Genomic DNA, 27979 nt, shown 5'->3' on the forward strand with positions numbered 1-27979 from the left:
TCTACACAGCATGTGTGTATATGTACAGCACCACGTCCAGTTAAGCGTGTGCTCTGTGTGAATGGGGTGTGCCCAGCATTCTTATTTATTACTTTTATTATTATTCTTACTATATAGAACAAACCTAAGTCATTGCTTTTTTCTTTTAGAACAACAAAAAAAAACACTGTTAGCACTGTTGCATCACAGCAAGAGGGTCCCCGGTTTGAATCCCTGACTGGCCGGGGTCTTTCTGAGTGTAGTTTGCATGTTCTCTCCGTGTCTACTTGGGTTTTCTCTGGCTTCCTCCTGCAGTCTAAACACATGCAGGCTTGGGTCAGGTTCACTGGAGACTCTAACGTGTCTGTAGGTGTGGATATGAGTGTGAATGGTTGTTTGTCTCTGTATGTTGGCCCTGTGATGCATTATTCAAGGTTCAGTGTGTAACATTTCAGTGATTTCTATTGGAAGAAATTGAATATAAAATAATCTTACTGATGTTTTCACTAGTGTTTTTAGTACTGATAAACTATATTTACATCAGGAGCGGGACCTCTCTATGTAGGCCGCCAGGTTTTTTACAGTAGCCCAGACTGGACAATCTAAACACCTTTTGAGTTTTATGACAACTGAAGGATACCACAGGTTCTCTGTCATGTTTTGAAGGGGAGGGTGAGGTGAGGGGTATTCAGCTGCAACATGCAACACCACCACTAGATGTCACTAAATTCTACACATTGAACCTTTAAGCACTGCTGATAATAAAACTTAATATTAAATTACTGTCACCTGCAGGCCAATCTGAAACAAGAATCGTCAGTGAACCCAATGTTAAAATTGCTAAAGCACAAGAAGATGTAAATGAAGTCCGCTAACATTGTGTCATTCCAATTTAACTCTGCCCACCTTCAACCAGGGTGGTGGTGGTCCAATCTGCCACAGTACTGAACCAAAATATACTAAAATATAGTTATTGGACAGGATACCTGGAGGCTCAGTCGCCACTGAAGACAAACATTTCAAGTTAAAAGCACTTTTTTATTCATTAGGAAATCATGTTATGAAAATAATGACAACTAACCGTATATCAGACAACTGTATCTTTCCATATGTTAACAACAAAACTTTGCGAGGGAGGGAGTGACATCTCACGGTCACCAGAGCAGAACTCTCTTCTCCTTGTGCTCGATGTGTGCTCTGTCCCGTCCTGGAAGTTCCCACTGTTCTTTCACACTTAAAAAAAAAAAAGTCTCTTTCCCATTGTCCACACACGAGGATCCATTTCAAATCATTTTTGTTTGTGAGGGAGACGTTCACGTCCATATCAGATTCAGTCTTTTTGCGTCCCTGTCGTCTCCTCCATCTATTAATAATTTACACAAAACCTGTACATACTTACAGCAGGCTGGGGCCCGTTTCTGAAGGGATGTGCACGTAGAAAAAAAGCAACACACAATGACGCGAATCTTTATGTAATGAGATGTCACAACACTCGCCTCATACTTTACATGCAGCTCAAAACACTTTTCATCCTCCACCCAACCTTATGCATCTTGAAATGAGGCTGTGACAGGCGGCATCAGACCCACTACAATTTCTTCCAGTCTTTCGCTATAAAACACATTCAAATCGACTAATCATAGGGACAGACGTTAGTAAAAACACTTATGGAGTACGTGTGTCTGTAATGGTCGATGTTAGGATCAAGTATATTCATCTTAGCCATCAAGATGAGGGTAGGTGCAACAAGAGCAGGATTTACCACACTAACCTCCTTCTGCATATTCCTTTCCTGTCCACCAGCTAATGAACTTCACTAAATGAAGTCGCACAGACGCTGGGACAGGAAGAGGCATCGGAAAAAACACTTAAGGCTTAATTCGTATCATTTGGTGCTGCTAACAGTAAGCAGCGATTCTATTTCTCTCCGTATCGGGACGTCACTGTCCACAGTCATTCAAAGCCACAACCTTTCTCATCACTCATATTGCATTTCGTTCAGATAAAACAGGAACTATATTACACGTTTCCGATTCAGACAAGAACAAGATTTTGTCAAACCACGAGAATATTCCTAAACTTTTTGTTCTACAAAAACTAAAGCGTTACAGCTGGAATGAGCAACACATAACACTTACTGCCCCCTCCTTTGTCAATGCAACAACATGGAACTGAACTGAGCTGGATCACGAGAATCAGGGATCACATGAGGGTGCAGCCGTAACCTGGAGAGCTGCCCTTCCGTCACAGCTGTGACGGCGGTGCTGGTGGCGGAGTTTCTCTACGAAAAGCATTATGACCTGTGGACGCGAAAAGTGTGAGAGCTCGTTTGAAACAGGTTACTGGTTGGGTTACCTGCGTCGGTCCTGTTCTATGGCACAAGTGTTTGACAGATCAAAACTAACAGTCGTTATTGTTGGGACTGACAAAGTAAAAAATAAGTTAATGGCACAGTGTAGTATTAAACCTTTAACCTCCTGTTGTTCCTCTATCTGGTGTCCTTTGTTTAAGGAGCTAGACGTTCTGTCATACATATAAAACTTACTTTAACGAAACAAAAATGCCCTTGAAAACATTATTTGTTGAGGCAGATAAAATAAAAAATTACAGGGAGAAACAGACATTAGTTTGGGAATTTGTCTCCGTCTTGCATTTCATACTGTATTTCCCCTCTGCGACAGAAGAGGGCAGTGTGCTCTCTTTCAACAGAAACCAGGACCTTCCCAGCTCCATATTTTTTGTATCGTCCTGTGGTCTCCAGTAATATGAGGAGTGACCCTCCCCCTTCCAGCAGGGCCCCTCACATGTTGTAAGCCACGTATATGGGGTCCAGCTGGTCGGCCAGGAATCCGTCTCTGAGGTGCATGCGCTGCTTCTCCCCTCTGGAGTTGATGGGGATGACACCGGGGTCGACCACCACCACCACCCCTACAATGAGGTAGTGCTCCTCCAGGACGACGTTAGTGACCAGAGCCACCAGGTCCAGGGCCTCCTGCTCGGATCCCTCCAGCTCCACGACCACCACGAGGAGGTTGGTCCAGGTAAACACCGCGCTGGTGGGAGGAGGAGGTGGTGGATGCAAAAAGGTTAAAAAAAAATATATAGCAGGAAATTTAAAAGTAGAAGAGGTTAGAAGTCAGGAATCATGTTGAATAAGATTCATAACTGATGCAAGTTTCTCACCATTCAGCTATGCTCTTATGAGAACGGATAACGGAGGTCTCAATGTCGATGGGGTGATACCTCATTCCCCTCAGCTCAAGAGTTTCATCAAGAGAGCCCACCACATAGAGGGCATCATGGCGTTCTGAGACAGACAGACACACACACACACACACACACACAGATGTCAATTTATATCTAATAAATACATTTTTAGGCAATGATAGAGAGAGAGAAAAAAGGAAGATATCTTTATTTTTCTGTGATAACAATAATGTGGTGAGTGTGCGTTAGAGCAAGCACTGCTGACTCTCACCTCCGCTGGCATCGGTCAGCTCGGTGCGGCGCAGGAAGCCCAGGTAGCCCGTCCTCGCCCAGACCGTCTGAGTGTCACCGAAGCTGAGCTTGGTGTTGAAGTGGTCGGCGTGCAGCGCCTCCTCCCCATAAACTGTGTAGTAGCCTGTGGCGTTGTGAGGACTGCTCACCCACACCTATCACACACAGACACAGTGAATAAACGCTGATTGTGAGATGATCGCACACATCCACCAACCTCCCGCTCAAGGTTTCAGAACTACTACGCAAACTATCGCGTCACGTTTTAAATAACAACTAAAGCTGGATGTTACAGTTCCACAGAAAAGGCTTAATGGCAGATCAGTTTGCATTAGATTGTATAGGTGATATAATAAAGTGACCTGTGAGTAAATATTTACAGCAAAGAGAATAAACATGTTTAGTGGTCGTCATTGGAAATACAAATAAAACTGATCTGGTTAAAGAAATAGACGTTTGATCAGATATGAGCCCCCTGTCGTAACACACTGATTTCTGTGTGTGTGTGTGTGTGTGTGTGTGCTCTCATTTGTCTGGCAACACAGCGTGAGGACTGGCTCTATAGCCAGAGCAAAGAGAACTGACTTATTTTTTTAAAGGAAACTTGGATTTCTGCAAATGAAACCTTTTTTCTTTATGTATAAAATGTGTAAAACGCCAACCAGTGCAATTTCAGTCTTCATACGTTTTTTTCCAGATTTATATAAGGACAATGACCTTCAGCCAACAGCCATGTTTGGTCTCCCAGTCAAATGAAATTTAGTACATACATGTTATTGCAGCAAGAAGACTGTTACCTGATGGCTCAGGTTTATAACTAGAGCCTGACTGATTTATCGTTTGGGCAGAGAAAAATAAGCCGATATGAACCTTTCACAGTATCAACGTTTATTTTAACATTTTAGTTAAAAATAAAGTATATTTTCTTAATTCTTATTATTTATAATAAACTTTATGGTTGAACTGTAAAACATTAAGCATTTCTTTTTCAGTCTATGGTCATAAAAGTTTGATAACATTTTAGGAATAATTGAATTAAAAAAATATATAAATATCGGACAATTTATCAGAAATGTTTTGTTGTCTAATCAGTATCAGCCCCCAAAAGTCGGTTGGACTCTGAGGTTAACACACTGACTTTGCATTACAAGCAGGTGGAACAGGTGACGTTGAAATAAGTCGGCTGCTCATCAGATTACGTCATGACTTACCTCTCCGAGATGAGAGTCTCCCAAGGGTCCTTTAGTCTCAGTGTTTGCAATGATCACTTTCACTCCTGGAAGGATCTACAACAGCAGACAGACATGTGTCAAACTGACTGATTTGTTTTAAGACAGCAAATCTTTTGCAGCATAAAGTCACAGCTGTTTATTGTATTTTTTTTTATACTTAAGTGTTTATTTATATATTTAACAATTTATACAAACGTATAGAACAAACGAACAAGACAACTTTTTGGTTGCTACACCTCCATGCCATCCGTTCTCTTAGTTTTCTCTTCTCCATAGTTTTTAGCTGTGTCGCAATTCAGGGGCTGCGTGGACTGTCCCATTTCCAAGGCTCCAACAAATGCGGCCGACCGTTTTCCAGAACATTGATAATTTGTGGCATTTCCAAAATATCTGTTGTTCCACACTCTCTCCAGTAGGAGACTTTTTTTTGAGAATTAACTCCTGACCGTGGGTGTGAAAAAATGTTGAAGAGAGTACTCTCCACATGCATTAATTGGTGGATGTCGGCTGTCAAAAGTAATTTAGTGCTTCACACGACACCGTACCTTCCCAGACTCCATCAGCGGCAGGCTGTGTGGTGACCCTCTCTCCACAAGGCGAACCCTGAAGAAGATGAAATTGAAAGGTCAAAATCAGACAAAGTATAGCTCACCTGGTAGAGCTGCTGCCCCAACGAGGCAAGGCCTCAACCTCGATTCCGACCCGCGGCCATGTACATGTCCTCCCCCACTCTCTCTCTATCCCCCTTTCACAAGCTTCCTCTGTCCTGTCCATTAAAGGCGATAAAAAGCCCAACAAATACACAAAAAACCCAACTAATAATAATTACATACACAAATATATTCAAGAAAACATCTAAAAGGACGACATAGATTATCTCAAAAACGACTCTTGTAATGAAATTGGTGCCCCCACCTGTCGTGACGTAGAGCTCTCATGTCCACGTAAACAGTGGTGGGGTCTGGTCCAGCTGTACCCTGGAAAAAAAACATGACTTGAGTCACTGACGTACCCCATTGACATTAAATGGATTCTGTGTGCTGTCTGAGTGGAGGGAAGGTGAAGTTATGACACAACTGTAGACAAAGCAGGGGGCAGCCAGAAGCCAATCAGCCAGGCTACAAGAGTTAGGGCCTCGGCACAACTCAACCATGTAGACACAGACACGGCAAGGACCTGCAGATTTAAATTCACTTGCTCTAATGGGGAAAAAGCTACTTCTGTAATAAAAAAGGTCCCAAAATATCCGAAACGATCGAACTGAGCATCATTTGTTTGGACTCGATGTCCAAAACTTAGAATTGTAACTGAATAATTTCGTGAGCATTGACTCCTTAAGTTGTGGGATTTGTCATCATTAACGCTGTGAGCTTCGTCACAACACACTTTATTTTCCATCGCTCCTTTGCCAGAGTATAGCCAGAGCACAAGCCAACAATGAGTCGCTGTACGGGGGCGGACATGTCAAGCCAAGCAGAGGTTTCAGCAGCTGCGTTGGAAGTTTGAATATTGTGATTGTCAAAACATTTTTTTAATTAACATAGCACTCCTCAATTTAGAAATCTTCTCAAAGTAAATACATCACAGCGCCGCTCGTGATGCTCATGGTATAATGTACTGTAACAGCATGAAGCTTAAGCTTGTCTGGAAAAATAAAACCATGAAAAACATCACTGAATAAAGGTTAAGCATGTTCAAACGTCATGCAAGATAAACAACAAACACACACACACACAGAGACAGACTCAGTGGTAGTGCGATGAGCAAACGGCCACTCTTATATCCCACAGTACCTGCTCAGCCAGTTTTCCTAACCTGTTGGGCTGACAGGACAGGGCAGGACAGATAAATAAAGATTTGTACAGATTTATATACAAAGACACACATGCACACACCAGACAACACACCACAACACACAGTCGCATACACAAAATCCAAAGGAGGCAAAGTAGGAGAGAGAAAACAAGGAGCGGTACTGTGGGGCAGCATCGTTCAAAAATCCTCCGTCTGCGGAGCCTCAAAAATTGACAAAGTTGAAAGGTCGAAAATATAAATAATCACATCAAATTATTCTTCATTAGTTATGAAAATAGTTAACATAGAATTTGACAAGAAATTAAACATTCTCTCTTTCTTTCTTTAAACTAAATTTAGACATCTTATTTCTTACTTTCCTGTTTTTAGTTTGTCTTTGTTTTTTTTGTTTTATTGGTTCATTTTTGCCGGATAAACTGCTTCTTTTCAATTATTTGTACTTTGTCACACAATCCTGTGTCTTTCACTAATTTCTTGGATGTTCATCTGAATTGTTACATAGGTTTTGGCCCTTAAACATTCATAATCAAGAACTCTGGACCTCACCCTCCCTAATTCCCTCCTCTCCTCCTCCTCCTCCTCTTCCTCTTCGTCCAGCCACAGCTCCTTACCTGCAAACAGATCGCCACGTTCACCCTGCAGCCAAACGTGGTGCTGACGGCACGTGGCGAAAGCCCCAAGTCTTTGAAGATCTTTGAGAAGGACTGAGTAAGTGCGATGCGGGGCCGCTCCTCTGCTACCACCATGCACGTACGCACGCAAGACAGGTTCACATTCCGCAACTGGAGACAAACAATTTTTTTATATCATTAAACTTTTTACGTTTTGACAGATTCATTAAACAACAGACATTATTTGTAAAATCCAAATCTCAAGTGCTGCAGGCAGTGACGTGTTTTCCTCGATAATCACTGGGCGGTGGAAGAAGAACCGCAGGAAAAATAACCCGTTAAAGTAAAACCCTTAAATTTCGTGGAAGAAAATGCTGCGATTTGCTGCCTCCCTAGTGACACGCTCATTAGACAAACTGACCCGTAGTGCTTCTGTCTGTGAGCCCAGGCCTTTGGTGCACATCTCCATGACCGAATACGAGCAGAAAGTGACTCGCACTTTGTACTGGCTGACTGCAGCGAGCCACAGAGATGCGTTGCTCTCTAGCTCCAGAGGGGGGACCAGGATCGACTGGTGGCCCGAGTACACGCTAAAACATAGACACAACACACAGGAAAAAAAGTTTGGGACAGCCATTAACCCAGGATCTAAAGCTTTAAACTCATTTTGACTTTGCCATTATTCATTTGATCAGAGGTGCTGGTTTTACCTGCAGAGACACCAGAGTGCAAAGCCAAGGCCGCAGTAAGGGTCCAGGCAGATGGCGATCTGCCGGGAAGGGTAGAGCTCGCACTGCAGCTTGATGGAGCGACACAAGGCACTGGTGGCTGCATGAGACATCTAAGAGAGATGATATGTCACATAGACGCATAAATGATGACAACCTCTGGAGCTTTTATGGAACTGCAGTTTCACACATGGACACGTCAGCAGTAAGTAGATGTCTAGAAGTCTGTGGACTTAAATGTGCTGATCTTAACACTAACAATTGTTTTCATGATCTCTAACTCCTGAGAGCAGAAGGTAAAAGCCATGTTGTGATAACAGGAGTATGTGGAAGCTGGTAATATCTGGAGACTACTGAACAGCACATCTCCTTCTACGTACCTTGACCCCCGCCAGAATGCCTGTTGTGGACACACTGAAGTCCAGGTAAGCTAACATCTCTGGGGTTGGGGGCTTGTACATTTGGGGACTCTTCTTCCTGGGGAGGTCATCTGGGAAATGAACAGAGGAGAGTTTTTCATTGCAGACACATCATTTTTTCTACACTGTGCCACTCTGTAAATGTTGTTAAATTTGACCAGTAAATAATCTGAGGTGGAAAGCCAAAGCTCACACGACCTGACTGCTCACGCTATACATTCCTGTCGGCTCCTCCAGACCGACTCCAGACAAGGGTTTTTTTTTTTTTAAAGAAGAAGAAGTTGAAGTTTGTTTGCTAACAATGCTAACAAGGGAAAATGCACTGCCTTGATCATTTGTGCCACTTCTTTGCCAAAACGTCCAAAATAAGAGGCGCTAGCATAGAGACACGCAGGTGGCTTGGAAGATTTGGCATTTCAGTCTGGCTATTCTGCAGAAAGAAAGAAAAACTATATTTGAGGGTCCAAACTTGTAAATTGATCACTACCTACACTCTGATTACTGTACTTTCCTTCCAGAGAAGGACAATGTGCTGACTTTGGAGGAATCGACCTGTGACTGCTTCAACCGTGCCTGAGCTGAAGACCTTGGTGTGTTTGCGTGCATGTACACAACTCACCTGTGTCCAGCACCATGGGCCAGCTCTTGACGTCCACGGCAGCAGCAGCCTCTTTGGATTTCAGCAACTTCATTATTGCTTGTGTTGTCAGGATGCACACCGACTTACTGACCTTTAACAAACACACACCCACACTACAGTATTACTACATTCACAATGTATATATCACTTTAACTGTTTAATGATTGCAATAACTGCGGTGGGAGGTCGGTGGACTCTGTGTTACCTCAACAATCATCTTGACAGTGGGCAGGGTGGTGGCCAGGTTCTGGGGGTGCGGGGGTCTGACAGTGACTGGCACACAGCCGGCGTACAGGCAGCCGTAAAAAGTGGCAATCAGGTCGATTCCTGCAAATAGATGTTTATAGTTTTGCATTTTATGTCTTGTAGCTGATTATTTCACAACAGATTAAGCAGCAGAATTAACTTTACTGTAATAATAGGTAATTGATCAATAGCCAAGGATCTTTGTTGGTGTGCAACTGCGACAGATAGACAGATAATACTGTGCTCTGGAGGACAGAAATTAAAGGACAAGCTGCACAGTAGCAGTAGCACCTCTTACCTGGCGGGTAGACGAGCGCCACATGGTCTCCAGTGTTAAGGCGTCCCATCAAAGCTACGGCCACCCGCTCTGCCCGCTTGTGCAGTTGCAGACAGGAAGCTGTACTCGCCACCGTGCCCTGAAAAGCAAAAAAAACATAAGAACTAGTTGTATTTATCTACACTTTTACATGTTTCTTTAATTTCTACAGATATAACAGGGATTCTGCAAATTAAAGATTCTTGCAATCTCTAATGATTTAAATTTAAGAGCTATTTTTTCTGCCATTCTGCCAAAACATTTCTCTTAAAAATAAAGAAAAACAAATGATAAAGTGTGACAGAAGAAATTAATACTCAACATAATTAACATCTACCTTAATGTATTACACAATAATTTAACATATTTTAGACTATTTCTTTGACTTTTTAAGACCCCAATAGAGACCCTGTATAAAAGTTATAAACTCAGTGATGGGTCATCTTTATGGTCTGCGGGATTTATCAATCTGTACATCTCTATCAAGGTACTTTTAACTTTTTAACCTTGCAGGAAATGTTGCAAACCAATAAGAAAGCATTTTAGAAGTTACAGGATTTTTACATCAATGTAATTAAGTACCTATATAATGTAACTTTATAAGCCAAATAGAAACACAACTTTCTAGCAGCTCAATAGCAACAAACAGGGAATTTAAGGACTAATTTAGCTGAGCGGGTACACAACACTTTATATTTAGAATCTAATATTTAGTTTTTAATTGCCACAGGTCAACTTGTACTTAATTGGTCAATTTTTACTCCTTCTACAGTATTTTGTATTCTTCTGAAATGTTGTTCCTGGTAATGTATTGTGTCTTCTTATGTACTGTGTTGTATTCTTTTGTCTATCATACATCAGCGAAAGCAGAATTTCTATTCATGCCCACATTATTGGACAATAAAGTTTTGAATCTTGAATGTCGCAGTTCCATCTAAAAACTGTTTCTAAACTGAAATTCATTATATCACAACATAAGCGTGTTGTCATTGCAAGATGAACTATCATATATTGAGGTAGTAAATTATATCTGTATCCAATTCTTAATTTAATTCGTGGTTAAGAGACGGTGAATAAAACAAAGGTACCTTAGCATTGAGAACAAGGAACAGAGGATGGTCTGGAGTGGCCTGAGCTCTCCACTGTAGCACATCCTGTATGTAAAGGAACTGTAGGAGAGAGACAGAGACACAGGTTTAATTACAGAGGAATCAAAGTGAGACAACAATAACTCATTTAAAGAAACAGTGTTGAAATGTTGGTGTATGGTGGCACGTGGTGTATTGCTAATGCATGATGGGTTTAATGGGGTATAGTACATGTGAAGCTGAAAACCGTATCAATAATAGAGGAAGAATCAGATTTACACAAAACTGCGTTCATTCAAGCCCACGTCCTCTTTTTGTGTTTCAGATTCCACACCCTCCGTTATGTAACCGTACCTGTGTCTGCAGTGGATGTGTGGAGGTGATGAGTGTGTGAAATGGGGATGACTACCTTACGTGCCTGGTCATTGTCCTCCAGTTGTGCCACGTCTCTCCCACAGGCTTGTGCGATCCTCTTGCCTGCTACCAGGTTGCCCACTATCATAGAAGCAGGACCAACTTCTAAGAAGCATAAGTAAACAACCAGTGTCATCATACGTGTCACTGAGGTTACAACCAAAATTCATGTTAACACAAAAATAAACACAAGAAAATACCGAAATTAACTAAACAAGTCTTTGCGCTGCATTTTTTCCGAAACCCGATGCATGCTGGGACGTCTGGTAGGCTACCTGGCTGTTTTTGTCTCGGCTTAGGCAGGTTGGTCACACAAGTGTGAGGGCACATGAGGACGTTGCAGGGGTGCAAGGCGCCCTCCAAGAAACGCTGTTTGGTCTCAGATATGTGGATGCCACCCAGGGGTGCCTTTGGGAGCGTGTTGGCAGGCACCAGAGCCAGGCAGTACACCCCGACCTGGTGGATGCTGTCTATTGCCTGGAAACAGACACGTAACACACACGGAAACAGAGGAGAACTTGAGATCAGCAAAGTTGTTAAAAAAATATATATTAAAAAATTTTCAATATCAAAAACCAAGTGTGAGCTTGACATAAATATTTAAAGTAGGAATAAAATATGATTAAATGAAGTAATAAGACCAATAAAATAATAAGATACATATAACCAATAAAAGGAATAAAAGGACAAGGCCCAAGTTTCCCTTTAAATAGAATCATGCCGCACCAAATTTTATACACTTAAAGATGTCAAGATATCAGTTCCCTAAATATGTTTTTCATCTAGATCCATGAATCATTCTCTAAGAAAATGGTGAAAATGTAAAAAAAAAACAACTTTATCACGCAATGTTAAAGAAAGAAAATCCTGGATCTGCCCCTTAACCCGGATATGCATTGTAAATGCAATGTAATGGTTTCTTTCCTGACCCATATCATCTAACGTTCGTGGTAATCAGTCCAGTAGTTTTTGTGTAACGCTGCTAAATAACATAAAAACACAAATAGAGACAAAAACATGACCTCCTTGGCGGAGGTAATAAAATCTAGTTTGCACTTACTAAAATAAAGCATGCAAAACCACAAGTATAGTTGTTTAAATACATGCTACAGAGTGATAACATGAGAAGAAGACAGGACTCAGTCAGTACCTGAAGGACACGGCTCATCCACTGGAAGCTGTCTTCTTCGGAGGCATCCGGCCTTTGCTCAGCCACAACAACAATCCTTTCGTCATGCAGCACAGACACAGAAAACACTGCTATCCTGAAACACACAGTGCAAAACAATGCAGTTAGAGCCTGACTGTACTCATTCAATCAAGCTTCTCAGTTATTTACATCCTTTACTATGTCAGTAGAGACAACACAGCAGATAAGACAGATGTGTAGACAAGTGGCAGGTTTTTCAGGCTCCTTCTTCGTTTACCTGCCCCTGTACACAAACTTCATGGGCTCCACTGCCAGAGCTGTGGCGACCACGTCGTCAGCGTTGTGTCTCCGCCCGCTGACCACCATCAGCCCTTCCATCTTGCCCACGACAAACACAAGGCTGTCCTGGTGATGAACACAAAGTCAAAACAATTAGGTTTATTTACCAAATGAGAGATAATGGTTTGTTGGAAATTGAAAACTTAACTGAAGATTTGCAAATGATCATCAACCTCTTTATATACTTGAGCTGTCATGTCTCTGTTTCCGAAAAAAGTCACCCCCAAATTTTTGATTCACTTATTGTTGTCCTTTATGATATAAGCTTATGAGGGATCATCTCAGGTCAGTGATATAAAACAGGATTTCTCTCCTTTTCTGAATAAACAGACCCGCAGATCAGATTTAACTGACAGTTGTCATTGCAACCAAATACGTACAATCAGAGAAAGTATCAATATTTTATGTCAAATATCTTGTTGTTCTTTTAAGCAGACATGTCATTTAATATCTGTATATGAGGCAGACGTTTAAGTAAAGGAAGGTTAACAGACTGCAAAGTGATGAGGTGGAACTTACTGGTCCCACAAAGCCCAGCAGTGACGTCCTGGTGAAGGGTCTGTCACTGACGGGAACCCCAGAAGATGTTACTGGGATGGTCTGCAACAGGAAATACACGTGTATGGATGAAGTATTTAGAGAGAGCAACATCATACTCTGTCAGCTATAAACAAGTTGAATAAAGATTTGAAATTAAATTAAGTAACTTGTGATAGAAAAACACACCAAAACTGACAATATACTTGTTCTATGTAAAAGCATTTATGTCCGTTATACTCCACCGCTTTGATCTCCATTGTCCCAATTTTGAAAGACTTGCAGTTTGCTTCATAAGCACTTCCAGACACTGGTTTAACCACCATAAATACTCATCATTCTCAAGCCACTTGTCGTTAAACTTGCATTTCCCCATGTTCATAAACTAATCAGGAGGCTGGCTAGAAAGGAACTAGTTTATTTAATTTCAACTTAACCAGAAACAGAGTAAAAACGCAGCGCATACCAGAACTAATATTTTTTCTTCAGTCTGACAGAAGTAGAGAAATTCTCTCAGTGATGTGAAATATTAGGACCCATCCCGTCTGAATTTAAGACAGTCTCAGACTTTTTAAAGGCCTGCGGCGTCCGTTTCAGAAATAAAAGACTCACCTCAAAGATGTTCTTGGTCATCCCTGGGAGGCCGTAGTAAGCTACACCGGTGGTACCTGAGCTCAGGCAGATCTCTCCAACCTCATCGGTGTGACAGAGATAAGGTGTCCCCTCCACCCGCACCACACAAACAAGAGCTGGAGACGCACAACGATGACAGGAGAAGTCCACTTCAGAACAACGAAATATCATTAACAGTACTGCAGATGTCTAAAATGATTTACTCATTCCATTTGGAGAGCTTCTTTCTGTTTGGGTCATGTTCTAATTACAATTAATTACTTATGCCAAGATGGTTATGTATTCACCCCTGTCCATCTGTTTGCTTGACAGCAGGATTACACAAAAACTACTAAAGAGATTTCCATGAAACTTGGCGGAAGGATGATCAAGAAAGAAATCAGTAATTTTTGGTGCAGATTTGGACAAAGTGAAGGATCCAGATTTTGGACATTTTCACTGATTTCCCAGGAAAAAAATCCGACATACTTAGGGAACTGATATCTATGGATGTTGTAATTTGGTGCGGCTTGATTGAATTTAACGGTTGGGCCTTGGCTGGGGTATTCGCTCTACTGAGTACCATTCTTGTTATGTTTGATTTAGATTTTTGTTCGCTTTGTAATTTTGTTTTTAATGGTTCTCAAGAGCCTCATGTGTTGTCATAAAAACCATGATGTAAACACAGAATAAGAGAAGAGAGCTGAAGCATAATTATGAAAACATCTCAATTTACCACAACAGCATCTGTCTTCACATAACACAAAGAAGAACTCTGGATTTAACAGTACCGGGAATAATTTAATTGTTTTTTTAGATTATGCATTTTTTCCTGTGGTATTAATTAAAAAAATTCTGTATTTCACAATTTCTCTTTATCATTAGTGTGTTTTACTCGTATAGGCAGCAAACTGTTCATAAGCAGCACAGTGCACTGTACCTCCAGGCATGACCTGTCCCACATCCTGCACTGTGAGGACAGAGAGTTTCTCCTCTGTGTCCACACGGATCACACTGTGACTCAGCCCACCCATAGACAGCACCGCCTTCCCTGGGGGAGGAACACCCATTTCTGGAGGTCTACAGGACACACACATTATTACACACACACATCATCAGCTGTCAGAAAACAACACCGTCACTTATTCCTCTTCATTTCCTCTGCCTTTCATGCCAAAACACAAACGTAGCTACATTAAGACTCACAGTTTCTATGGTTTTGATACCAGTTGCTGTCTTAGATCATCAAATAATGTTTTTAAATAGCCTTCATTCCAATGCCTCAGTGTCATTACATAAATACAAACACCTGAAAAATGAGACAGATATGATGTGAATCTGTGAGATTCAGACTCTGTGGGTCTAATTACAAAATTTCTAGACTCGTATCTGAAAACGAGGTATTTCTCATTTTAAAAATAGCACCATCGTCTCTATTTGAAGCTTTAGTTTTTTAGTCTGTCTGTCGTCCTCAAGCCTTCCTCCATAACCAAGCCCTGTGATCAGCAGAAAGCAGTCAAATCAAAAAGTTCATCTCTGTGATTAAGACACACAAATCTCTCTCTCCTCTCCCTGCAGGATCCAGCTGATGTTGCAGACGCAGTGTGATATAACAGCACGGTAATGCAAAGCCATGGTAGGTTTGCTTTGTTCTAATACGACGCAGTAACGGCACCTCACCTGCGGATGGCGACAGTCATGGCTTCCGAGGAGCTGGCACATGGACAGATCACCTCAGGTCGCAGCCCACGTGCCTGGAACACATTGAGGAAGGCGTCGCAGGAGGATATCGACCCTGTGGTCACACACACACACACACACACACACACACACACACACACACAGATATACAAGCATACACAAAGTGAATCAGTAATGAATTATTGTAGCTGCGGGGTGTTTAATAAGGTTTTTTTATCAAAGGAGAATCGGTAGGTGAACTCACAGGGGTTGGCTCCGTCGGCTACGATCAACATGCGCAGTGAGCTCAGGCTGATGTCTCTCTGGTCCCTCTGAGCGAGCAGAGACCAGTGCATGTCCCTCGATTTCACCACTGCTACCCGCGCTGTACAGGGGACAAAAACAAACCAAAGTTTCCAATCAACACCTCGGCCGTAACGCTTGACAGCCAATCACAGACCACAAAATCTTGCCAGCAAATAGCAGCACGGTCTGAGTCAGTTGCTGAGTCACCTGTTGGCAACAGAGAGATGTTGTTGAATTGTGTTCAGTGCTTCAGGCCTAAAGTCCTCGACCTCCACAGGGCTCATACAAATGAGCGACAAATCAATGAGTCCAACAAACGATTGCTTTAATCTATTCCCCCCAGTCAAGTGTACAGTGAGAATCAAAACTGCAATGAGAAACAGACTCTCTCTGGATGTTCAACAGACTCACACTCACAATGATAGCACAATGTTGGGTAAGGTACACTGTAAAAAAAAAAGCTATTTCACAAAGGTTATTTTACTTTTTTCTAAATTAAGTGTAAATGCCATAAAAAATACAGCAAATTACTTTTATTAAAAATATTAAGCATAAATAAAAGTTGTATTCTGTAAATTAATATAATGGGGAATTATAGATTCACGGGATTAATCAATTGCTTAACAAAGTTAAATTACATTGAATCCAATGAAAAATACACATCACATTGCTGAATGTATGCATTTGTATCTGTATTAAAAAACAATCCCTGGAGAGGTGTTTTTACTGTAATGTGTTTGGCAACTTTTGCTGCCAGACCTTTTACCACTTTTTTCAGTTTCACAATAAACTCTAAATGATTTACCATGATAATAAAACAACAAGGCTTATCCTGCACTGAATCCTGCTTCAAAGGGCTAAGTCATCACAACACCAGGCGGTCTATTGGTTGGGGAACTTTGAAAGACTTGTTGCAGAATAAACATGGACACAGAAGCAGCATGAGCAAGAGGACAATGAGCTGAAGCTGGAGGACAGGAAATGTAAGCAGAAGCAGGGTATACTTGAGTGCGAGCGCATGGTTTTGAGCGAGAGCATCACAAAATCCGAATGTGAAATCAATCAATCCGTCTCTCAATCTGAAAGACCACGCTCTTGAATGAAGACAGGAAAAAAATTCCATACTGGCAGAGTAACAAATGCCAAAGTGGACGGAGTCTTACCTTTGTACGTGTGAACCTTCTGAATCCAGGAGAGCGGGTTGACTTTCATCAGGGAGTAAGGGATGCTGACCACATGCATCCTATTCATGACGCTCTGCCATGAAAACAAGACAATTGAAAATGTGTCAATTTGTTGTGTAACAGCAGGTCATGTATGAACTCTTTGAAAATTCCACGGCAAAGTTGAGTTGATTTTTTTTTTACAGGTTTCAACCTCTTGAGTTATGACACAAGATGTTTCTGTCCATCAATAGTTTGAATGCATTTACTTAGCTAAAGCCCTCATAGGGGAAAAAGGTCAGTCTGGTGAATGACTTTCTATCAGCAAACTGAGAATGTATTTCTATATTTGTAATTGTACAACCATCCTGTTGGTTTTACCACAGGGTTAAAGATCACTCACAGTGAGAACTCCATGCCATAATCCTGCTTCCCTCTTGAAGTCCAGGACGTTGGTTATGGTCTCAGCTGAAAATCAAAAAAGGGGATTTTTGCCAAGGTTATTAGGAGAAAGAAAAGTTTTAGACATTTAATCTAACCTCATCATTGTAGTACTTATGACACACGCACAATTTTAATATAAACCATGACTGTGACTGCACTGGCTTGAGCGAAATCACCCAGCTAAATTTCAGAAACAGACCTGGGGGCTGGCGGTGTCCCTCTGGGCTACTGGTGCAGTAAGAAGTTATTTGGAACTAAAGTGGGACGCTGGAGTGAAGGAGGTAGTTTACGTTCTCTTTAACCTGACCCAGGTCTAACGCAGACACGCAACACACAGAGCGGCTGTGTTAATCAAAACTAGATTGTAATTACACTCTGTTAGGGTCAATGAGGGATGCGAAGAGTAATCCTATAATATCAGAGATTATAAAACAGGTTTCTGCAGTGACTGCCCTCTGTATTTTCTAAAGAATGAATAAGAAAAAACAATAAAAATCCCACATTTTAATTATTACAAAAGCTGGTCTTCCTTTCTCTCTCTCTCTCTCTCTTTAGCATGTATTAACATCACCAACTGGGTGTGTTTCAACATGGCAGACGAATAGATAAATGATGGAGAAGCACAGGGCACAATGCATTCTGAGTAAATGCAGAGTGTCCTCCTCACCTTCAGTGTAACCGCAGGCCTGTGTGAGGGAGTGACAGTGAGCCAACATGGCTGAGTTGGACACTGTGATCCCCATGGTGCTTCCTTCCTTGCTGGTTTTATACTGGATGCAAGAAACACAGAAAAACAAGCAAAGAGAATGCAATGATTGCTCAAAAATACTAAAAAACACATGGAAAGCAAAATATAATGACAATATATTGGTTTTATTGGTAACATCAGTGAAATTACACTTACCTCTATGTAGGCTATGTCATTACTGGCTTCACGTATTGGAGGATGCCAATCTTTCGGAGGCTTCACAACGTGCTTCCCATCTGTCACAAACCACAGTAACCGTGGCCAGCCTGCAGAGACATGAAACCAGTTCAAACCAAGACACTATACAGACACACTGTTAAAATAAATATCAAAATAAACATGTTGTACGCAGACAGTACCTTTGAAAGTTGCTACCTCCCCAGTTTGTGCTTTGGGCAAGCCTTTCTGACAAGCGTCGGTGGTCAGTGCCAACGTGACGCCGCAGCTGCCCAACAGAAAGCCAATCTGTTGACTCCCTGCATCCTGGGGGAGCAAGGAGCATGAAGACCAGAAGTTCACAACGACAAACTGAGGCATGTGTTGCACAATGATCAACAACAACACAATTCAGAAAAGCTTTGAGATCAGTTGCAGTGAGGGAATGAGCAGCAGTGGAGAAAGCAAGTGACGGCCAATCACAACTAAAAACTACACTGCTGAGCATCAAAGACCGATCGTAGTGGGAACTAAACCCAGGATCCCGCTCTCTGAGTGGACGGGCAAAATAGCTTATAGCAAGAGTTATTCTGAGGAAAAACCATAGTGTGATGGATTGATGGATGGAAGAAGAAGGAAGGAAGGGGGCGGGAGGGAGGGAGGAAGGAAGGAAGGAACAAAGAAAGGAAGAAAGAAAGAAAGAAAGAAAGAAAGAAAGAAAGAAAGAAAAGAAGACAGCAAGAAAGAAAAAACAAGAAAGAAATACATTTAGAAGGAAGAAAAAAAGAAAGAAAGCAAGTAAGAAAGAATGAAAGATAGAAAAAAAACAAGAAAGAAAGATAGAAAACAATAAATAAATAAATAAATAAATAGAAGATAGGGTGTTCTGAGTGGGTGAATGAGTGTCTGACTCCTCCAGAGAACAGTTGGCCTGTGATCTAATATTTTGACTGGAATTACACATCATTTCACCTCCACTCAAATCTCATTAATTACAGCGCAGCGTCTGCCAGCAGCATGCTTACAAAGGGTAATGAAGAACAGGCGTTAATATTCAGCCTGTGTAACTAATGTGGATGAGTCTGTGTGGTTGGAGCTGATGGATGTGCTATACACTGCAATGCATCACACCACTCTGTAATTACAACATTTAGAAGATAACGCTGCCATAGTTAGAAAGTCATGCAACAAATGACAAAAAACTTGACATTCTTTGTGACAAACAGATGTTCAGACACATACGAATAAACAACATGACTATCTGACTGTGTCATGACTCTTCTTCAATCATTTAGGGTCTAAATGTCCAGCAGGGGTCACTACTGCTCTTCACTGGTGGAGCTGCTCAGAACAAATAATCCCAGGAGACAGTATTTTGTTTTTGCCTTTACCTTTCTGGTCAGCGGCACTTCGATAGGCACAGGTACCAGCTCTGCCAGGAGACAGCCGTAGAAGGCCACCATGAACATCACTGGGTCGTTGTTGGGGAACACAAGTGCAACCTACCGGGTATCACACACGCAATTTGTCATATATGTATACATTGATATACTGTATAGTGTTATCCGGCTATCCAGTAGCTGTTTTAAGTCAAGATACAGCATGTAAAGCAAAGTGAATGATGTGTAGCACATTGTGTTTGTAAATACAGATTGAATACATGAAAACTTATTGAAAATAGAGCTTTGAAAGGCAGCTCTCTGAAAAGGAACATTTATTAGGCTGACTTTAAAATAATATGTTTTGAGGAATGACATTTTCTCCTTTGCTCCTGCTTTATCTTCAGTTCGGTTTTGGGAGTAGGGTTGTAGAACTTTAACCTTTTCTCACTGCTGATACTAGTAATTGAGAAAATTCATGTTATTCTACTACTGTACTTGCTGAATATTGTTTACACTAATATTGAACACTTAACTAAACAACAAATAACACAACAACAACAACAAAAAAACAGTTTTATCTCACAACTTACTCTGTCTCCAGGCATGAGCAAAGGCTCATTTCTGGTGCTCAGCTTGTTAAGGAGAGTATACGCCAGTTTGTGACTGCGGGTCCACAGTTTACCTACAGAGGTGAAAACACAGTGTCATTAACAACCACTCAGATCAACATTCAAACACAAACTTAGTCTGACAGAAGTAACGAGAGGTGATATATTTTAATTCTGGATCAATCATCCACAGTTTGACACCTACCGTAGGTGAGTGTGTAGACGGGTTTACCAGCATTGTCAAGTGCTGTCAGACATGGACTCTTGGGCTGAGTCGTACCCCACCGCTGTAAGGCTGCTGGCAATGAAGGAGGCCAGTTGGTGACCACGCCGAGCGGTTCCCCTTCAAGGGGACTCATCTGCTGGCCTTCAGGCTTTGGCTGGTTGGGGTCTGGCTGCTGAACTAAATACACAAAGAAGAAAATAGAACATGTTTTTTGAGTGCTTAAGGTAGAAACGGAAAATCCTAGCATTATGCAACTCTCTTAAAGGAAGGCATGGTAATAAAGGAAGTGTGGGACTGAAAGACAATGAGATGTGAGCGATAGAAGAGGTAAAGTTGGGGGATTAAAGGTGAGCTGTCTTCTGTCCTTAACAGTCTCATTTGCCTTAGATACCCATTCCTGAGAAAGTTGGAGCTACGGCTCATTACAGGTAACCCTTCAAGCACCGTACTTGCTCTTTGATTCCACTCCCATCTCTGTCACTATTGTCTCCTCAAACCCTCCTGAACTCTCTGATAAGTGGAATTCAGTTAAACTGAGCTGGCAAGAAGGATCCCCGCCAAGTAAAACGCCTCGATCAGGAACAGATAGCGTTCGACCCTGCTTCCGTTTCAGCTTCGTGTGTTTTTCTGCCCCCACCACACAGACCACTGAGGCTCGCCACAGCTTCAGTGCCGAAGTCAGGGAGGCTTTACAATTACCTGCTGATGTATTACTATTCTTGCTGTTTTTACTTTTTTTGTGTTTATTCAGCCTGGCAGAGTACCACCCAAAACCCACGAGGGGCCGGTTGGAACAGAGGAAATGGTTAGACAGGGCTGGTCTGATGCTTGTGTGTGTGTGTGTTTGTGCACCCAGTATGACCACTCCGTTTGCACACCTGGTGGTCTCCGCTCCGACAAGAGCCAAAATAACAACCAGTGATCTAAAAGCGTGCATTGCCTGTTGATTTGGTGGGCATGGGGAGGTCAACATGACATTTTTATATCAGCTGCAACAAGAATCTACCTACTAATACCACAAATGTCTGTGTATGTGGAGCGCATATCTTGCTAAATGTTCATCTCACAGGAAGCCCGAGGAAGTGCACTGTTGATTTTGTTCACGCAATATATGTTCAAAATGTATTATTTGTGGATAAACAGGCGACCAGCACCTTGCAGTCAATGCCTTCAGTCTGCGGACCGAGTTGAACATGTCTTCTTCTACGTCCTCGGATAAACTAAAGCAATGGATGGCAACTGGAGACAATGGCAATAATGTCTTCTCCACCAGATCATTTTGATTATTTTATTCACCATATCGGACTGACATGATATTCATGGAGCTGATCTCCGTCATTGCAGCAACATTCATAGAATCCCTTCCTCTTAAGCAATTTATCTAAAAACTAAAAGCACAATGTTAATTTTGTTTGTGAGCTTTTGTTTTGATAAGTTTTGTACTTGGTTCTGAAGATTATGTCCGACAGACCTCTGAAATAGCCATTCAATAGTAACAACAACACAAACAACAACAAACATTGACTTCAAAATTTACGCAAAAAACAGAATCCAATAAATTATTGGTCACTTTTACAGTTTCAGAAAGAAAACTGCAACAGCCTCGCCACAGGCCAAGCTAACAGCCCATTCAGAACAGACAGGTTTAGAACAGGCACTGCACTAGTATCATAAATAACCAATAATGAAACAGGAAAACTCGTCTTGTCAGCTGATGGTCCTCTCTGTGTGTGAGCGTAAAATTCAACATTAACCGACTGAAGGCTCTGATCAATATGCTTGACACACCAAAGGAAGAGGAATACTTTTTTTTCACGATTTATTGATTTGATAAAGCCAATGTAAGTATTTTCAAGCCAGTTTACCGTCCATAAGCTCCTCAAAGTCGTCCACAAAGAACTCTCGCAGTGGCGGTCGCTTTGGTCTCTTCAGTGTGTTGAGCAGCTGCTGGATCTTAGAGGAGACGCGACTGTTGACTGGAACACCTATACAATGATATTGGAGGGGGTGACAAAAAAAGGTTGGGGAAATAAACATGGCAAGACAAAGGTATGGAGAGAAATACAGTCATGGAAAAAACAAATATCACAGTGGATATGATGCATGAAGCAGGTGGGGGGGGGGGACACAGTAGAGAAAGACATGTAGACGAACAAATTGAAAGAGTGAAGAGGTAAGAAGGAGAAATGGCAGAGGGGAGGACAGATAAGAAAAACAGAGAAAAGTTCAGTGTGGTATTGTTGCGAGACATAGAGGACAAACCAGCCGTCACGCACACTGTGGCTAGACAACAAAACAGTGGATGAGGTCTGCAGTTACCTGGAGGTCAAAGGTCACAAGACACGCTCAAGAATGACTCGGGACCTTTTCCTCGAAGGCAAAATAAATACAGAAACGAAGAGCAGTTTTGCCTGCTGCCTAGCAACAAAAGATGTCCTCCCTATATTAAGCGATTCATGAGATGTCTCATAAGAAATCTGTTTTTCATACGCTCTGCAAAGTCTTAACTGTAGGAGGCTAAAATTAACTACAGCCAAGTCAAGTCAGAATTTATCTATATTATTTGACATGCATGTTAAAGCTGATCATTAATAAGATTTTTACGTTGCTGTAAACAAGAAAGCCGAACCGGAACACACTCATGAAGCAAAGCTAATAACGACAGGAAAGACGAGAGAAATAACAGACTTCAAATGAGAGAGCAGGGGAGGAGTCCATTAGACTTCCCTCACATTTTGGGCACGTGCAGACTATAATCATCGCCGGACATAATTTGCTCCATCTGATTTCATACTTAGTTTGGGAAGAGGAGGGGTAAGTGGTCTGTGTCAGACATTGCAGACAGCCGCAGGAGACGAAGGCCACAGCTGCATGAAGCTCACTATGATATATCTTACTATAATAAACCCGGCTCAGACAGACTCTGCCTCCACGTGTCGGGACAGATGTACTGGGAGTTAGACGCATGAGGGTCAGCGCAGCACCTGATGGGCCAATTAGAAAGCCCCAGACACACGGGACGACATCTGAGGGCCCTGAATCCCACCCACTCAAGGGCTTTGATCATTAATATCACAGCATACCAGGCCCTGTCTGTGATGATAACTATAATTAATGCTTCATAATTTCATTATTTTTCCTGCCCACAGCACTGAATCGCTGTAGCAACAATGAGTCTGGTTAAATTTGTGCTTGAAATGCAACAGAAGCTCTTTGAAATAATAGTATAATCATATAGCTTAATGAGAGCTGCATAAAGCATCAGATTGAGAACATAAGATTCTGAGTATGGTGTTTGGGCAATGATGGTGTGGCTGAAGAGTTTCTTACAGATATTACATCATACATACAGGCAAAGCGCATGAAAATAAACTAAAAAGAAAAGTTGTTTTAGTGCCTATAGACAGCATGAATCACAAAGTGATGAATAGACATGTGGTGAATAGGTTGTTAGCGCCACAGATCATTTCAGAGCTCTGGATGGGGTTCAATTGTCAGACAGCTCACACTGTTACTGTGCTGTTTATTTAGCTGTTCAGTGAATATTACCAAGACTCTGTGTTTGACAGGTGTTTAGAGTTATGGTGGAAAATAGGTGGCAGCTGATAGAGGAGCTGGCTTTGGATGGATCACATTATGATTTAAAAGAAGTTAAAGAAGCATGGAGTGTAAATAGTCTAAGTAGTGAAAATGTCCATATATAAGATGTTATTGTGGAATCATGTGTATATTTCGATGGATGACATGGCAGCGAAGCCAAAGCGTCTTGATTGCTACCTGGTGGCTGGCTGCAGTATAGGTCATAAATCCTGCCTACTCCATGTTAGTGGATCGGACATTGACCAAATTAAAAAGTCAAAGTACAAGTTGAATTAGTTGTTCTTTAAAAGGGCTTCTGTCATTTTAGGTAGTTCTTGCCAGTTTGTTCAAGTGGTAATTTTACCAGTTGTCTGATGTTATTAAAAAGGGAGTTAAACATCATGATTGACAGCTGAGATTGACTCCACCTGCTCCATACCCCCATCTCTACGGCTTAGACTATCACTCTAAATCCGCAAGATGGCAGATCTTACAACAGATCTTTTGGCTTCATTTCTATAGTAGGAGGAAGTGTCTATTATATTATAAACAAATACTATGCACAGACCCTCAATTGTTTGTAAACAGGAAATCCTGCCATAGCACAGAAGTAGACGAAAAATCAGACTGTGGATAAACAGTCAAAACTTGTTATTGGGAGAAAAGCATTGTTGGTATTGTTCTTTTTGTGGTATATGTTAGTAGTAGGAAAAAGTGCATCATATCACGGGGTGCACCCTCCATCAGAAACAGTATCTGAAATGTAACTGAAGTCACTGTGTGTCGTGTTTTCTTCAACCAACCACGTGTCAATGTTGAATCGACAGCGGTGTGAGACAGCTGCCTTCAAAGACCCCAATGTTTGGCTACAGGCTAACAGGCAGGTGTAGCAAGAAAAATAAACTGACAAGTCTCAGTGTCAGAGAGGGAACCAGTAGGTTAACATGCTAATCATTCACAACACGCCTGTCACCTTTTCACACTATCTGCTTCGATGTGATCAACGTGAGAAGCATTTAGGTTAAATATAGCTTGAAGATGCTATAAATGCTGAAGCAACACACTCCGTTATGCAAACCACACACACACACACACACACACACACACACACACACACACACACACACACACACACACACACACACACACACACACACACACACACACACACACACACACACACACACACACACACACACACACACACACAGACTGAATCCAGCTCTGCATATATATTTCTGGAAAACACACGGTTTGGGCAAGTGCTACATCTGACAGTATAGGCGAAGGCGGAAACAGGCACAAACAAACACAAATGCAAACACTCGCACACAGCAGAGGGCACATATAGAAGACTGCCATAAAGTTGGAGGAACAGTTATAAATACCATCCATTAAACTGAGGGATCCTTCACCTCCCCACTCACAGCCTGGAGGAGAGACATATCAGGATGTCAATGAAACAGTCCTAGGAAATTGGTGTTCGTGTGTGTGTGTGTGTGTGTGTGTGTGTGTGTGTGTGTGTGTGTGTGTGTGTGTGTGTGTGTGTGTGTGTGTGTGTGTGTGTGTGTGTGTGTGTGTGTGTGTGTGTGTGTGTGTGTGAAATGTACTAGCAACCAGACGTAGAGTGGTCTTATAATGAAGTCAGACTGTTGTTGTGGTTGTTGTACCACATAAGGACAATTTTATTAAGGTCTTAATAAGATGTGTGGCTTTGAAAACATTTGAATATCACGCAGAAAAATTAGGATTTAACAACTGTCCATTTGCTTGTCAACCAGAAGACAGATTATGCACACACATATTCTTAATGACCAAGGATGGATAGCAGGAAGATAATAACTCAGCTGTAGCAATGTACATTAAGTGAAATTAGACTTTCAGCTCTGATTTTGTATTAATCAAGATGGACAAGTGACAAATACATTGCTCCTGCTTTTCTATGGATTGGTTGACCTGATTGTCATCTATGGCAACTCTCTGTCAGCAGACAACAAAGTTGTACAGTTAAAGCTAGGGTTGGTAATACTGGAAAAAGCTAGCAAGAGAAGGTTACACTTTGAAAAAATGCAACAGATACGTCCCATCCTGTCCCATCGACCCTCTCGTCCAAGCTACACCCCCAAAACACATGACCTTGACACGCTCGCTGACTTCTGACTATCTTCTCTGCTTCAGTGGAGTATGTCTCCCGGCTGAAGACTCCGGTCATGGACAGTAAGCGCCCGGGCAGGGTGTACGCAGGCAGGCTGGTCAGTTAGTGACATACAGGTACTGCAGCGAATCATTTAATTTGGTCCGAATGAAATGATTGGTCGTTTTAAGGCCCACAGACACTAACTTTGTTTCACTTTTTTTTAGTCAACTTAATAATGGCTATCAGGATGTGAAGAGAATATCAACAATGATAAAAAAGTTTCAGGAATAACTAACCAACCCTTCATGTAAAAATAACTAATTGACCCAATATAAGGAAAAATAAGCTGTTAAATTGATATTGTATACATTGACATCATCCGCTTGGTCTGTTTTCACTTGTTGTCACCGACCTCTACACTTAAAGGACTGGGCAAGATCGAGTGGATACGAGAGAAACCATTGTTTTCAGGGCTGTTTTTTAAGAACTGCCTCACTAGCTGAACACAATATTCACCTCTAAGATTTAGGTTCATTACTCAAAGAAATTCTGAAAGAAAATGCTCCCGTCTACATTGTTATTATCTATGTGTTTGTATTAGTTAAGGAGAAAGAAGATTAGGGTAGAAAACATGGTGTGTTTTTCATGGGTGGTTGAGGAATGGTTGCAACGTTACCATGGCAACACAAGAGGGTCAGTCAGCAGCTTGCGCCAGTCTGAGTCCGACAGAGGGACAGACGGCAGGGGAGAAAGGGAAAAGGGAGGTGACTGTGTTTCTGAGTGTGTACGTCTGTAGGAAACTCACCATCTGCAGTCTCCATGACGCTGGTTTGGTGGTTGTAGCCGCGGGGAATGCCTCGTACCGAGGCCACTTGGGGCCGCTCCGCATGAAGCGAAGAACGCTCCGACAGCCCTGTCACGTCGGGGGGTGCTGAGTGGTTATCTGTGATGAGTGGGGTGTCGGGGGTTGAAAGGTCAAACGCCAGGTCGAGTATGGGCTGTTGCAACTATATGAGTATGTACTTTATACATTAAATGATCTGAAAGCTGAGGAATTTGATTAAGAGGCTTGAAACCTTTTTGTCATCTGTAAGTGAAAATTCTTTCACTGCAGAAGAATGTATTTTTAAAAGGGTAACATTTTGCCTGCATTTTAACTACCTGCCAGAATAATGAATGAATGTTTCTATTCAGCAGACACATTCCCTATCAATGGGGACTGTATTCACAAAGAGCAAGAGGACAGCGCAGTATGATTAACAGGCAAGTCTGAGGACATCGTGATGGCTTCCATTTGTACTCCCTTTGTCCTTAACTCTAAAAAGGGGCTTCACAATAACGTTACAACAGATAAATTAATAACATGGCGCAGAGAGATTTCTGTAATGCAGATTAATAAACCCAGGGCAAGACAGCAAAACACCTGGAAATGCTTTGGAGGCAAATAGATATATTTTGAGGTGATAGAACTAAGTTTATTATATTAAACGCATTTTTATAACACAAGTGTGTTAGTGCAGCCTACGCTACCTAGCGACTTAATCCATGTGCTGGTAAAACTGAAAGCAACTCAGTAAGACATCAGCCACAAACTCTCCATTTACAAAGATTTGAATGTTCAGTTTTTGTTACAGTGCACTGTCACAAAGGTGATTTCAATTCAACGTTATGTTTATTATTGAAGTTAGTGTTGGTGTAGCACTGGACTTTTGAAATATGTCATCTGACACCTCAGTAATGAACATATAGTCAAATGTCCACCTTAATACCACCAATAATTGGTAAATACCATCAATATCACCCTTCAATGTTTCCCATGCTTGATGGACTACAAGTCATTGGCTGTTGCTGACGTGAATCAAGAGTTTGACGGACCGAGGATGAAAGTGAGATTTATTTACAGCTCGACTGTCTCAATTAACCTCA

General features: G+C 41.7%; 1 protein-coding gene across 7 annotated transcripts in view; it reads right to left on the minus strand.

Annotated features, from left to right (window-relative positions):
• Nucleotides 1-1003: 1003 nt before the first annotated feature.
• Nucleotides 1004-27979, minus strand: part of dip2a (disco-interacting protein 2 homolog A) — a 79569-nt gene continuing 52593 nt past the window's right edge. Inside the window, exons 6-39 of one of the 7 annotated variants that reach the window (XM_047342535.1) lie at nt 26859-26996; nt 22203-22322; nt 20317-20514; nt 20094-20185; nt 19513-19623; nt 18325-18448; nt 18122-18231; nt 17885-17987; nt 17177-17241; nt 16774-16867; nt 15570-15689; nt 15305-15419; nt 14565-14704; nt 13625-13761; nt 12995-13075; nt 12414-12541; nt 12137-12251; nt 11262-11463; nt 10982-11091; nt 10573-10653; nt 9467-9584; nt 9128-9249; nt 8902-9013; nt 8244-8353; nt 7846-7976; nt 7557-7725; nt 7136-7306; nt 6503-6532; nt 5625-5686; nt 5255-5312; nt 4689-4763; nt 3458-3632; nt 3163-3286; nt 1004-3032 (exon numbers count right to left, since the gene is read on the minus strand). In XM_047342535.1, coding sequence (XP_047198491.1) covers nt 2780-3032; nt 3163-3286; nt 3458-3632; nt 4689-4763; nt 5255-5312; nt 5625-5686; nt 6503-6532; nt 7136-7306; nt 7557-7725; nt 7846-7976; nt 8244-8353; nt 8902-9013; nt 9128-9249; nt 9467-9584; nt 10573-10653; nt 10982-11091; nt 11262-11463; nt 12137-12251; nt 12414-12541; nt 12995-13075; nt 13625-13761; nt 14565-14704; nt 15305-15419; nt 15570-15689; nt 16774-16867; nt 17177-17241; nt 17885-17987; nt 18122-18231; nt 18325-18448; nt 19513-19623; nt 20094-20185; nt 20317-20514; nt 22203-22322; nt 26859-26996 — 4094 coding nt within the window. In that variant the 3' untranslated portion in view covers nt 1004-2779. Of the gene's footprint in view, nt 3033-3162; nt 3287-3457; nt 3633-4688; nt 4764-5254; nt 5313-5624; nt 5687-5732; nt 6533-7135; nt 7307-7556; nt 7726-7845; nt 7977-8243; nt 8354-8901; nt 9014-9127; nt 9250-9466; nt 9585-10572; nt 10654-10981; nt 11092-11261; nt 11464-12136; nt 12252-12409; nt 12542-12994; nt 13076-13624; nt 13762-14564; nt 14705-15304; nt 15420-15569; nt 15690-16773; nt 16868-17176; nt 17242-17884; nt 17988-18121; nt 18232-18324; nt 18449-19512; nt 19624-20093; nt 20186-20316; nt 20515-22202; nt 22323-25304; nt 25347-26858; nt 26997-27979 lie in introns of those variants that run through there. The other 6 variants (XM_035174166.2, XM_035174165.2, XM_035174167.2 and 3 more) reach the window with 6 other exon arrangements.

Source organism: Hippoglossus stenolepis, chromosome 13 (assembly GCF_022539355.2).
Source record: "Hippoglossus stenolepis isolate QCI-W04-F060 chromosome 13, HSTE1.2, whole genome shotgun sequence".
Taxonomy (NCBI): Eukaryota; Metazoa; Chordata; class Actinopteri; order Pleuronectiformes; family Pleuronectidae; genus Hippoglossus; species Hippoglossus stenolepis.